This window comes from Phalaenopsis equestris, unplaced genomic scaffold, assembly GCF_001263595.1.
Source record: "Phalaenopsis equestris unplaced genomic scaffold, ASM126359v1 Scaffold001082, whole genome shotgun sequence".
Taxonomy (NCBI): Eukaryota; Viridiplantae; Streptophyta; class Magnoliopsida; order Asparagales; family Orchidaceae; genus Phalaenopsis; species Phalaenopsis equestris.
This window is the reverse complement of record NW_018165521.1, coordinates 262367-276756: the sequence shown is the minus strand read 5'-3', so window position 1 is coordinate 276756 and position 14390 is coordinate 262367. Positions and strand designations below refer to the sequence as shown.

Here is a 14390-nt window from a genome sequence, read left to right as displayed (position 1 = left end):
GTTGAGGATCACGATTTTTATTATCACACTAATGTTGGTGGTAGGGCTGTGAATTTTGCTCAAAGACGGTTAATCACTCAAAGATTCATTCAAATTTTAATTCGGATCAAGTTCAGAGTGAAAGAAATGAGCCGAATTATGAGCCAAAATTTAGGATCAAGTTTTTTTCGAGCCGACCCGACTCGACTTGATATCAAATTGTTAATAGTATATGGCCGTGAATTTAGTGAATTTAGCCTGAAGATCGTTAATCACTCGAAAATTGATTTGACTTTTGGCTCGTATCAATATCATATCGAAATAAACAAGTCAAGTTAGAAGCCAAAATATTGCACCAAATTTTTTTCGAGGCGATTTTGAGTGTATACCATAGTTCGGCTCAAAATTGGATCTTTAGCGACCCTACTCGGTGGTTGGCATCTGAAAATCAATCTAAAAAATAATTTGGCTCTCATAATATGTTATGAATTAGTAGAATAGAAAATAAATTGATACTTGTTATTGTTTCTTCCGCAAAAAAAAATAGAAGGGCTAGAAATATAAGATGAAGATGAACCAATAATTGCTAATTGCAATAAGAAAATATTTTATAAAGAGAGGACAGAATCTCCCTTAGTAATGTGACGATATAAATATAAATAATAGATATGAAACAACACCATGTAAGTGGCAAAATAGTAAAATTTTAGCCAAAACATTCTTCTCCAATCACTCTACTAATCTACTACATACACTAAGACTTTGTCCAATCGATAGATATTCAGTTACGAGAGCACGACTATCTACTATAAATGGTGGAGGCAGAACGAGAAGTTGTCTCACCTTCTGGATTCCAATCCAGAGTAGAATTATAGATGGCTGAAAGTGATATCAGCAACTCATTCATCGTAGGGCGGGAATTAAAATCACGAGATAAACACCTCTTAGCTAGTTCGGCAGTAGCATAGGCCAAATCAAATGGGTAATCATCTCTCAAGCAACGATCAATAAAACCTCTCAAATTACTCCTCACGTCTTCCCCAGATAGAACATCCTCAATCGTGGATGACAGAAGAATCTCCCCTTTCTCCTCACCCTCTCTTTGAAATGTGGCCTCTTTACCAGATAACAGCTCCAGTAAAACAACACCAAATGCAAAAACATCAAGCTTTGGAGTGATAAGGCCATGTTCGAGATACTCAGGGGCAAGGTACCCTTGAGTACCAACGACATGCCTGGTGAGCTGCTGCGGCCCCTCCTCATCTGCAACTGCCTTTGCAAGCCCGAAATTTGCAACCTTTGCCCTGAAATCCTTCGCAATCAGAACATTGCTGCTCTTCAAATTCTTATGAATGTATGGTGGATTTGTGTAATTGTGAAGATAATTCAACCCATCTGCAACATCACAAGCAAACTGAATCCTGTGGTTCCAGGTAAGGCAAGAAGAATCACTCGAGTTCTTCATATGATGCAGCCAATCACTGAGAGAACCCATCTCCACATACTCATAAACCATGTAAGTATCCCCTTCGTGCAAGCAAAAACCAGAGAGCTTGATCAGATTAGAATGGCTTATCTGCTTTAGTATATTGATCTCGTTAGACACATCCCCTTTCAACCTCTTTATAGCAGCAGCATCACCATTGATAACCCCCCGATATACTGAGCCTTTAATCCGATGTTTTTCATCAAAATAGTCGGTAGCCTTCTGCAATTCTTCAAATTTATACACCGTCATCCAATCAAGCGCACCTTGCAAGCCGGAAGCCAAATGGTAAGGGGTAGTCGAGGATGACAAAGAAGTTGATTTGAAAGGTAGCTCGTCATATTCACTGTGGGATACTTGCTCCCCCTTTTGGGGTGGGTGCATCCTACTCCGAATACAGAAAAACAGAGCCACAGCAGCAACAAGAAGAAGCAAACCGACCCCTACACCAATCCCGACGAACAACCCTGTGTGGCTAGACCCACTGTCACCGGCGGGTGGAGGTGGGGTACCAGAAACGCTAGGCCCGGGGGATGGGCGTGAAGATGACAAGGCGGTGGGCTCAGTGGTGAGGGGAACCAAGAGTGTAGTGAATGGATAAATGGTGGATTTCTCGCTGAGCTCGTTTGCATCGAGAATAGATTGGTAATCAGATTTGAAGGTATGGGCGATGTTAGAGACGTCGTCGCCCCAGTCGATCAGGTAGCTGAGGAGGTACTTGATTCCGGCCCTCGTCTGGTTTAGCGTTGGACAGACACACCGAAGTGGTACGACTAGTTTATACCCAACGGCGAGTTTGCGGCTGTCGAATGGGTTCTGATCCATTAGGGCTTGACAGGTGGAGAGGCCCTGGTACGTATCGTTGGCGATTGTGAGGTAGTTCTCGGAGACAGCTTTAATAGTATATGAGGCGTTGTGCTGGTAGAATTGGTTGGAGCAGGAGCAGGGGATGGGAATGAAGATGAGCTCACCAGGAGAAAGAGAGGCAACGTCGGTGACAGAATTGAGGCGTGAGATGTTTGTCGCGTCTGCAGATAAGAGGAAAGCGATGACGGCGGGTGAGAGATAGGGGGATTCAGCGCGGAAGGTGAGGAAGGAGGTGCAGGACTGCTCCGCGCCGTTGCAGGAATAACCCAGGGCGGATGAGGCGTTCGAGCCATAGCAGTTGTCCTGGACGTTGTTGATGTAAGGCTGCTGAGAATAGCTGGAGGACAAGAAGAGGAAGAGCAGGAGCAGGTGGAGGAGAAGTGATGGAGTGGAGGACGCCATGGCTAGAACTCGGTTCCCGGATGTGCGCTTTAGAGGAGGAAGATGAGTTTTTTTTAAATGAGATCTGGGATTTCTTTGTAGCTTCAACTGTCCAAGGAAGACTTGACGAAAGGTCCGACTTTGAATGTTGAACCGCTAGATAAACTATAAACGCGCTCGTGGTAATTTTTATTTTCTTTCCTCTTGCAGAATAATTGTGAGTAATTTTCTACTAAGTAGCACCATCAAAGAGTACCTTGCATTTTCATCTAAAATATACATTTGTTATTTATGTAAAGATCAAAGAACACAGCGCTGGAATTTTCGCTATTGAGAAAGGAATGAACAATATTAATATGCACAACCTAATGTAATCTCATGTCTGGGATGGGAATGGGAGCTCGAATCAGAGAATGGTAAGATAAATCAAGATCCGAGAGTACAATAGAACAAGCAGATTCGATCACAGAATCCTAGGCAACATCAAGAAGTTTTTTTCTCAAGGAAAGGGAATTTGAGCAAATTTAATTGCTAACATTTTGAACCTGGGGCCTCTTCATTAATATGTTGGCTTTCAACCAACATGCTATAATGACTTGCACATTAGGGAGTTCAGTTTCACAACTAAAAAAAAGCTATTAGAGAAAAAAGAAGTTGAGGGGAATTCTAATTTTTTATTCTAATGTATTTTTAACTTTGTAATATGAATGAACACAAAAATTAATAAAAAACATAAAAAGAATTTAATTATTTTACTTATATTGAGGAATTTAAAAAGATTTTAATCATATTCTAATTATATAATTGAATTCCACTTGATTGATTTTGAATAAAATAGTTAAATAACTTGCTAAGGCAGATTGTGGAGTACTCTTGCAAGTTGTCCCGTCGAGCTGACTATTTGATAGATCTGAGTAGCCGAATAACAACTGGCAATCATTAAGATCTGTTATTGTATGCTCTTTGCAAATATTTTTGAATTTGAAATTCACAAAACTTATTCCGCTTTAATAAGCCTTTTGGCTAACTAAGCCCTTATGTCAACTTGGTGTTGGTGTTATTTTTAGTATTTTCTTATGTCATTTTTTATTTGAGCATATTGTGACTCAACTTTCTCATTTTATGGCAAACATGTAAATTTGGTGATAGGTAATCATAATTTGAAGCTCTTTCTTTTTTGACATGAAAATTAGAGGTTTGGCTTGTTTTGATGCCAACACTAAATAAAAAATGCCTAAGTGTGCATCCCCATAAAAAGTGCCATAACTTAATGTCCATACCTCTTATTTTCTGTATTGATCCATTTTAAATAGGTAATCAAAAGTCGAAGGTCCTAACAAAGGTGCAATAGGGTAAGACAGTATCACTTCATCATGTCGAAAGTCAAAATTCTCATCCTAAGGTATCGTTTGATTGAATAGGTGTCCATTCCATTTCATTGGAGCTAAGATGCAATAAACATTGTCGCAACACTATAGACTAATTTTTTTCCTTTCAAAGGGGTAGTTTTGGGCTCCCACTAAGGTAGAAAATTTTGATTCTAGTCATTCCATTGAGCTTCTAAGTGTGTAAATGGAGAGTCTCTCTCCATTTTGATGGTGTGAGCATCTCTCCTTTTTGTTGTGGTTAGTTTTCTGCTTTAGATTTTTAGTGTGTGAGCTTCCCTCTACACCTCTTCTCTAACCACTCCCCATTTTTGGCTTTTGCCGTGTGAACTTCTATGCTTACCTTACATTTGATCCCTATTGACCTCATTTTTCATTGAATTATTTTTCTTGATTGTATTTAAAAAACATTTCACTTTAGGTAAATTATAAACTCAACCATAATTTATTAAAATTGAGATCTAACTCAAAAAAAAAATTTGTGTTGAATAAAATAGACCAAATATAACACATTTTAACTAACCTTAAAATTGATCTAAAACTCATCTTAATCAACTGAAACCTCAAAATTATCATTTAATCTTCCTAGAACCTTATAGGAATCAAAACTTAATTTTGTAAGTTGGATGATGCCAAATATTTTGAATAACGACCGTGAAAACAAGTCTGACAAATGTTTGAGATAATATTTATGTAAAACATTATGGTTCAAATGTTCATGCTTGAATAGTATTGTCCACAAGCCGTAAAATTCTCTTTTTTCTCCATTGGCCAATCTGGTGACCATAACCACAATTTGTATGGTACATAACTTTCCTAATCACATGTAAGGTGCATGCAAACCAATTTGGGGGTCAATAGATACCTTTTTTTTTACACAGAACTATTCACTTAAGAGTTACTAACATGAGAAATGAGTATGCATAAAAAATTATCAACGAGTGATTATTTTTCAAAACAGACTTTGACATTCTATCTGTGTCATCAAAGTCTTCCAAATGAACTTATTTATGCTCAAATTTCACCCCTTTTGGAGTACTATTGAGCTGATGATGATTATTAGAGAGAAAAATAATAAACATTGATAATAAAAAAGAAATTTTAAAAATAATTTACCTAAAATGAGCTTAAAATGAAATTTGACATCAACTAAATGATATATATAAAAAATGCTCGATTTGATCAATTAAAACCAATAAAAAACTCTAACTCAAAAAATACTTATTTCTCTCAATTAGGGTTTGGGTTCACTTTGACTTGAAATATCTTGAAATGTGGTTCTCTTTGACCAAAACAAATTGACCTACTAAAATCTTCATATTTTACTATATCAAATGAGCTTAAATCAAAATTTTTTGTCATAACCACCAAAACCACCTTGTAACCACCTCGGAATTTCAATTTGACATAACATAAGATACACATTATTTTCCAAAATTGATTGAACCTTTGGATTCCTTGTTTTGTTATCTTCAAAATGATACCCACTTTATTAAATTTATATAACCACCTAGCTGCCCAATCACTCAAATTTAGAAATTTGCCCTCCCTTTTTGAAAAAATGTCCCATGAACTCTTGACCACCCCCTTCATTCTCTCCTCTCCATTCTCTGTCCCACTTCTTCTCTCCTCATTCCCACAGAGATCCCTTTCTTCATTTTCTCTTTCTCTCTATCTCTCTCTCTCTCTCTCTCTCTCTCTCTCGATTATCCTTCTCCTTTCTTCCTCTTCCCTCTTCTCCTTCATCCCCCAAAACTTAGGGAAATTAGGGCCTTTCCACCACCAAATAGAGAAGGATAAGTAAGGAGACTAGGAAGAATATCAATTAAAGATGAAGAACATCAAGGCTATGAAAGAACATTCCTTAACTTAGGAATGTATAAATCCTTTACACATCTCTCTCTTTTGAATTTTATATTTGCATGATGTAGACCATGGGGCTTTCTCTTCTCTTCTCTTGTGTTTTGTATTTCTTGTCTTTTCTTTTTTGATTTTGATGGCATGGTTGAATCACATGCAATGTTTTTTTTTTTACCTCGCCCACTCATTCTCTTCTATTCCTCTTCCCCTCATTTTTTTCCTCTACCCAAACCCTCATCTCATTTCTTTTCACACCTATGGCCACAAATTTTCTATTCACGGTCACTTCTCTTGCCCATAATTCACTACAAAGTCACATAAAATCTCAATCTTAATTTACCTAAAAAACTACCAACGAAAATTCCTCTACCCAAAATCCTACCTGTCAAAAACAACACATTACCTCACTCTCACACTACCCCATACTTAGAACCCTAACCAAAGCTAGTCCACTACACAACCCTTCACCAAACCTTAGCCAACTTTAATTCAAGCCCAAACCCTAGGTATACACAAAATACTAAACATTAACCTAACCATAAACTTAGTTGAATGCAAACTCATTTTCTTCAATTCATCCTAAGATAAACTCACCACATCACTTCCTTTTCCTTCACACACTCACTTACTCAAAATCTCTCATAATAAACCCACTCACTCAATCAACGACCCTGAAACCCATCTAATCTAGCCTACCCAATAACTCAATCAACAAATCCAAACACTAAATCAGCCTAAAATATCCCAAGGAAACTTAAACACTATCCTACATGAAATCTAAACCAACCATAACCCACTTGGCTTACCCGAGCACACTCATACACGTTAACTAATTACATTACCTAATCCTAAATCCGACTCACTAGCCTATTAACCTCTTAACTGATTAAACTACATCATCCATTAGCCTATCAAAACTCTAATTAACTTGAACTCGTCCTAACCAAACCCAAGACATTGTAGACCACTTAACATGAACCCCAACACACCTAATTCACCTAGCCTGAGCCCAACACCACCCTAAATCACCAAACCCAAACCTTTGATGGTTTAGACCAAGCCTTACATAATCTTAAGTCAAACGGAACCTACTTCTAATCCCTTACCCAAAACCCCATAGAAAGGTAGATCTATAATAATAATAACAATAACAACAACTACTACTACAACTACTACAATAACATAGAGGGATAAGGGAAAAATATATGCATTTGTTGATCTGAATGTGCTTGTGAGCTTGTCTAAGTGCATGTGTCAAACTTATGTTTATATGTGTGTTTAAATGTGTGTTCTGAAGTAAATGTGTTCAAAATGGATATACTTTTGTGCTCACATTTGTTGTAGTTCCTCATGCAAGTTCACCCGAGCTAGTTTTTTTGTATCCATGTAGAAGTTTTCTTTTCAAAAAAAAAAAATAAGTGTTAGTTCATGGTTCATGCTAACAAGTTCACATTCAAAATATTATGTTTCATGCTAGAGAAAAAAAAAAGAAAAAGAAAATTAATCCATATTAAAAACCCTATAATTCATATTAGCCAAAGCCATGTAAGTATATGTTTCATGTTACCAAACAAAACCAAAATGCATGTAAAATACTTAGTAAATATTAAATAGACCTGCAAATACAAGTTTGACGAATTTAAATTTATATTTACATGCAAATGCAAGTTGGATGTGTTTATATATACATACAAATACAAGTTGGATGAGTTTATATATGCATGCAAATATAAGTTTGATGAGTTTAATTTTACATATACAAGTAATTGTTGGTTGGATGAACTTAAGTTTTGCATGAAAATGGCAAGCTGGACAAATTCATATGTTATTATGAACTATTCAATTTGGGTGATTTGCATGCCATAAAATCACATGAAGTTGTCAGTCCATGCTAGTTAAAACCTCTGGGAAACCTATAATAAATGGTTCATGGTTGTGCGAGAAAGAGAGCTTAATTCATTAAACTAAGAAAAGAAGAAGTTTAATCAAAGCTTATGTGGTAATTTCTATAAAAAAAATTATGAATTTTATAAATTATACATAACTTAAATGTGCCCTAAAAGGTATTTTCTCTAAAAAATGAAAATTTAAAAGTTGACTTTTCTAAACCTATAAAATGTGCTCAAAATGGGTTTTCCATAAGAAAATGTGAAAACTAAAAGTTGACTTTTTGACTTTAATTAAATGTACTCCAATGATATTAAATTTTAAGGTTTGTGAAGTTTCAAGATTAGAAAAGCAACTTTTATTGATTTTAGAAATAATTCTAAATAAATTTAATAATTTTTTAAAATCAAAAACTTAAACTTCCCACCATTTAAAAATTAAATAAACCTCTTTAATTAAGAAATAAAATTAAAAAAATTTTAGCAAACTCAATAAAAATACCCTTCTTATTTAAGTAGGATCTGTAAATTAACGTCAACATCTTCTGCCTAAAACTATAAAAAATTAAACTAAACACTAACAATTTAAAACCAAACTATTAATCTTAAATTCAAAATTTTCAAAGAAAAAAGAAACCTTAATCTTTAATCTTTATTTTAAAAAACTCAATTTCTCTTAAACTCAAAATGTTTTAAGAATTTACCCTACAACCTTCACTAAACTTCAAGAAATAAACTAGTAAAAAAACTAAGAGAACCAACCTAAATCTAACCTCAAAATGTCCTTCAAAGGAACACATTTTTAAATTCTAAGTAACCTCTTGTGTAAGCTTAGCAAGTAAAATATTAATATTGGATAAGCTTTGCATGAACCTCTGGGATAACTTTATCAAAGAGAGGCTTACAAGTTCTTAAGTATAGTTTACTAAATGAACGTGTTCTTTCTTAGCAGCATTTGATTCAAAACCTCATCTTTTGAGAATATAAGTCTTTTGCCATTTCATGTATACATATTTTAAATGCAAGTAAGATCAAATAACCAATAGAATTTGCATGACAAAATCATCTATAAAAATTCTTTTCATAGTGTCAAGGAAAATATATTTTATAAAAATTTGGACGAATCTTACATATGAAGAGTGTAATTCTAAAATGTTTGAATTAAACTTTGGCATATAAATCTCAAACACAAAATAGTAAAGAGAGAACTAGAGTTAAACCTAGGAGAAGGAATAAAATGAAGAATATCAACTCAGGATAAAAAAACCAAACCTAAACTTAGTGAAAAATATTGATTTAGCACACCAACCATCAAATTAGAAAAATGAAGCCCTAATAATCAAAGAAACTCTAATTATTACCATGATTATCAAATTAAGATACCAACTCTAATTTTCACGATCACTAAGATCCAAAATGTGAACCTTAAGTTAGAAAAAGTAAAAGTAAAACCTAGGATCATACCCACTTTAGAGTAGTCTAGTCAAGAAGCCTTAGATAATTCACTAGGCACTTGATCTCGATTATATATGTCAATACAATGTATGCGGTTATATTCTTAATTTTTTCTTACTTATAATTCTTACTTTGTAACGGTGCCAAAAACATGATTCACCAGCAATAGCTAGGCAAAAACTTGACTTCGAAGCAAATAAGAATACAATTATTATAATTAATTATGGGATACTACACAAGTATACATAACATTATCAAGTAATATATGACCTTTTGATTAAGCCCCAAATATCTAACCTACAGAGAAAAAATGCAATTAAAATCAGAAGAAATTTGATAACAAATTTTACTTTGCAAAATATTCTTTCTCAAACTATAGATGTTATAAAAAGAATGAAAATTTGATACTTTTTGTAATTTTTGATAAATGAAAGTAAATTAAACAACTAACTAAACTTTACTAGATATTTATAAAATGAAGGCAATATAAATAAACTATCTTTTTTCTTATCATGAATCAGTAACAAATATAGGAATTCCATTGTGGAAGTATTCAATTTGTGTTGTGCCAAATATGAGCAATAATATTCTTTAACCTTACTAGAGATGCTATAAATAACATTGGTTAATTTAAAGTTTCAATAGTCTTGAAGACGGGCTAGGGATAGAAGATACTAGCTCTCACTCTAAAGTTCTCCCTTCTCCCTCCACCTGGGGACTAACATCTCGTATCAAAGCCAAAAAATATAAATCAAATTGGGGGCTTTAGCTTGTCACTCTAAAGTCCTCTAATTCTACACCAATCAAAGTTTATTTACCTATTTTTTTGCACTCAAGTCATATGAAGTACATTCTCACCTATAAAATCTCATATGAATTACATTCTCATCTATAAAATTTCATGTGATTCTATACCATCTCAGATCTTACATGTTCTCACAACATATATTAACATCTTAATTGGACAAATCAAGAAGTAAATGAAGTACAAATTTTAAAATCATCACACCTTATTCCAACATTAAAGATAAATACTTCACAAGAATTATATCCAATACATAATCACTTATCATTTTAAGGAAAAAGATCAAGAAAACTACTTTGAATTCATGGAGAAAACACAACCACACATCAGTTTGAAAGTAGAAATCATGCAAACAAACAAGAAGTATAAACTAAGAACTAAATGTTTTCACAATAATAAAAACTTATCTCAAATCCTCTCCACAAAACTCTTGAAGTTCTTTTGAATCACTTTCTTCACTTTCAATATAAACTACAACTCAAAAAAAAAAAAAAAAGGAGGCGGCGTCGTGTGTGGAAGAAATCGTAGGAGAGTGTGGAAGAGACTAGCGCGAGAGAGATAGTTCTTCAATCCAAGTTTTCTTTTAAAATTTTCCAAAAGGTGTTTTGTTGTCTCTTTAAAATGTGTCCATATTCAATGAATCTTCTAAGAGTTGTCTCTTTCCAAAGACAATTGAATGTATTTTCGTGTCCATTAACTATTTCCTACATTTTCACCAACGGTTGCTTCAAGCACAACTTCAAAAATTTGTCTAAATTTACTGAATCATTGAGTAACTACTTCTAATGCTTAAGAGCGAGGTATTTTGCGCTTAGGCATTTTCTTCTTGTTTTACTGGTGCGTAAGCACCAGTTTTGGGCACTTAGGCGACACAGTTCTTTTGCACAACTTCTTCATTTTTGCTCCAAATTTGATCATTTTTCACTCCTTTCACCTCTTTTTATCCATTTGATTGTAACTGAAAGTATAACAAACAAATACCTTTCATTAAAGCACAATATCTAAAAAATAGGTATAAAAATGTTTACATAAAGAATATATATTTTAGTTGTATGGGTACCCATTGCTAGTACCAAGGACTAAGACCTATAAAACATACAACCATACTTTCTAAGACTTATGTGCACCCTAGGATTAGTTAACCCATCGTTACTTATGAATATACCCCAAAGAACAAAATAGAAAAAAGGTCTACATTTTTTTGTTGTTTTTAAAAATCAGAGTTTCCAGCTTTATATGTACTCATTGTATGATTCCCCCTTAGAAATATTTCTCCTTCTTGGATCATATAAAATGATTTAAAGTGGAAAGGAATCTGAAGACACTAGTTAACCAATGAAAATAGACAAAAAAATTTTAAAAAGAAACATGGAGGGCTTTTGAACATTTAATCCTTATATGATAGGTCGAGAGTATATGCCCAAAATAAAATCAGATTGAAATACCTTGAATCACAATTTCTATGAAGAAAATCCCTCTATTCTTGTTTTGGGGTAAAAAATAATATTTTTGTTCTAGGGTCAAGAGCACACCCCAAATATAAGTATGCATTTAGTTAATTACATATTGGGTGATACACAAGAATACACTCGACAAAAGGGCCTTGCTTACATTACCATGATAATAGATCTCTAAAAGGACGGTTATTTAATTGAGAACATCCTGATACTTTCAAAGCTTTCGCTAAGAAACAGGGTAGAGAGTGAGTCTCTCACATCCCAAATGGATTGCAGCTCATTGACATACTCGACCTACCAAATAACCAAGTTGACTCATAAGATCCATACTATACTTGAAGGGCCTAACCAACCATGAGGGTAGAAAATGAATCACCATATCCCAAATTAGTGGTGGTCTATCCGCAATATAGTCCTATATGACAACAATAATTAAGTCACAAAAAAAATGTAAGGTAATCCTAATTGGGATCAGAATATAATGGATCTGTCATCCAAGCTATTAGGACCCAAAGTCTACCTAGCCATGAAAGAAGTTAACCCGATGTCGGCAGAATTTTTAAGGGGGGTCCTGTGGAAGTTGTCGGCCACCAGAATCGGAATCCTGTTGCCCACTTCGGAGGGACATTTATATATATATATCTATGTGTGTGTGTGTGTTTGTGTTTAGAAAAATATGAAATCAAATCAATCTCATATCTTTCATATTTTAAATGAAAGAGCACTATACCTCAAGCCATGTATCTATCTTGAAAGATAAACACATATCATGATGGCGAGACTCAATCAAATAAACTAAGAAACGTATGACGTCAGTTTGGTCTGTGAAATTATTTTATTATAAGCTGAAAAGTTCCCCTATTTAATACAAATAATTAAATAAGGTTTATATTAAGTTGGGTTTTTAAACATTTCCTATAAAGGGAAGCCATTAGAATTAATTACATCTTAGACAACCAAAGTCACCTAAGAAAACTCTTGATAAAAATTAGGAAATGTTTTCTTCAAGGAGTTCAAAGGGGTAAGACATTTCAAAGAGATCGGACGAAGAGGTGCGAAATGGGAATAACACAAATTTGGAACATTTTATTTAGAATCCAAAGGAAGAAGAACTAGGGGATGCCACAGATCTTGAGGAGAACCTCAGTGGTTTTCTAAGCTATCCTATGATTTAGCTTCAGTTTCGAGAAAAATCATTTAAATGTTTCATCTTGTTAATTTTATTAATTAGGGCTTACATTCATGTGTGACGATCACACAAATAGCCTAGAAGATGTGAGGATTTAGATCGTGACGAACGACAACCTCAGAATCCTAAAATGAGTTAGGGCATATACTGCATAGCAAAGTCATACAAAGACTTAAAGATAATTATGAGGATTTATGTCACACTAAGCGTACAATCTCGAAGTACTATGGCTTGGTTGTTTAATTCTCTGGAGTGGTTTAGCTTATATAGACATGTTTTGTTGTTGAAGATGGTCGTGCTGCCCATAATGCTAGATCCAAGCTCTTGGTAGTAGCGAATTTTAAGTTTTTTAATGTGCCAAGTTCTAAGATCAAATCAATTGTATCTTAAGATTATGATTATTCAAATATTATGGGGGGATATTAAAGTTGAATAGAGCGACACCAGTTAGGATCTTATGGTTCCCTCATCCCGACACCACTATTTCTTTCAGATTCACTTAGTCTAAATAAATTTAGTAAACTCAACTCAATGAGTTAGATACTTTCATTTAGACCATGGGAAATCTCGTTAGCAATCGTAGGTTGCCTCCTCCGAGGGGTTCTCGATCATCCGGTTGAGACGTTTTATTTTAGTTGCAATTTTTGTTTTGTTATTTTATTTGTCATTAAATTTTGAGTTGTCTTATATTTTGACTGTTGTGGCGGTGAATTTTATCTTGTGTAATTCTTTAAATTTTAATTTTTGGTTTCAATTTCATTTTTTTGGCTGTCCTAAAAATTTTAGTTTTTACATGCAAGGTGACCTTGTTTTTAAACATGCAAGAAAGAAACAAGAGGTACAAAAAGGTATATGGAATAACTTAAAAGCGTACATATTGATTCTTCCCGTTCCTCCACCAAAGTGGTTAACTTTGACAACATGTATATAAGTTTGTAAGGAATTGAAATTGCAAGAGTAGATGAAGGTATAGCTACAAAACCCCAAGTTATGCCTTTGTTCAGTCTCGGAAGTTCTTAGTGGATGATTTTAGAGCAAAATAAAACAACTTCAATTTTCCCTTCAAATATTCAAGAGATTTCAAAGTGCTCGTGGCATGACCCTGAACCACTTTGAAGATTTCTTGAAATATTTTGAGTCTATTTTGAACTTATCATATTGTTCTAATAATCATCTAAAGTTAGACTAGTGTTATCCCATTGCTTAAGAAATCTTGATGTTTTATTTATCCCAAGGCTAGGACACTACATTAATTAATTGATGTTTCAGTTAAGATTTTTGTGGGTGGGTGCCCCTAATGCAAATATAATTCATTAAATGTTTTTGTACCCACAGTTAAAGTCGAACTTGTAGTGCTAAAAGGTGTTAATCATCAATCATGTTATCTTCTAAATCCAATCAAATAGGTTTAAATGTTGAACCTAAATCACTACGAAACCCTGAATAGTCACAATGGGGGCAACTTGATGATTACAAAAAAATTGATTTGGGTGGTATGTATTCTTATTGAAAGATCATATCATCATCAATTGTGGGCTTAAAATAAAAATATTATTTTCCTAACTCAAGCCCATCACCTGAGAATCATTTTATTTTAATCCACTTCCAAATTATGATAATTAAGGAAATTAATTTTTTGT

At 34.0% G+C, this 14390-nt stretch overlaps 1 protein-coding gene across 1 annotated transcript; it reads right to left on the bottom strand.

The window, feature by feature from the left end:
• Positions 1 to 578: 578 nt before the first annotated feature.
• On the bottom strand, positions 579 to 2926 carry LOC110033064 (protein LYK5). The gene has a single exon (XM_020736922.1). It carries the CDS (start codon positions 2732 to 2734, stop codon positions 779 to 781), a length of 1956 nt encoding a protein of 651 aa, XP_020592581.1. The 5' UTR covers positions 2735 to 2926; the 3' UTR covers positions 579 to 778.
• Between the last annotated feature and the right edge of the window lie 11464 nt (positions 2927 to 14390).

Excerpts from the sequence above, each read along its gene's own strand:
- LOC110033064 (XM_020736922.1), bottom strand. The coding sequence starts at position 2,734 with ATGGCGTCCTCCACTCCATCACTTCTCCTCCACCTGCTCCTGCTCTTC.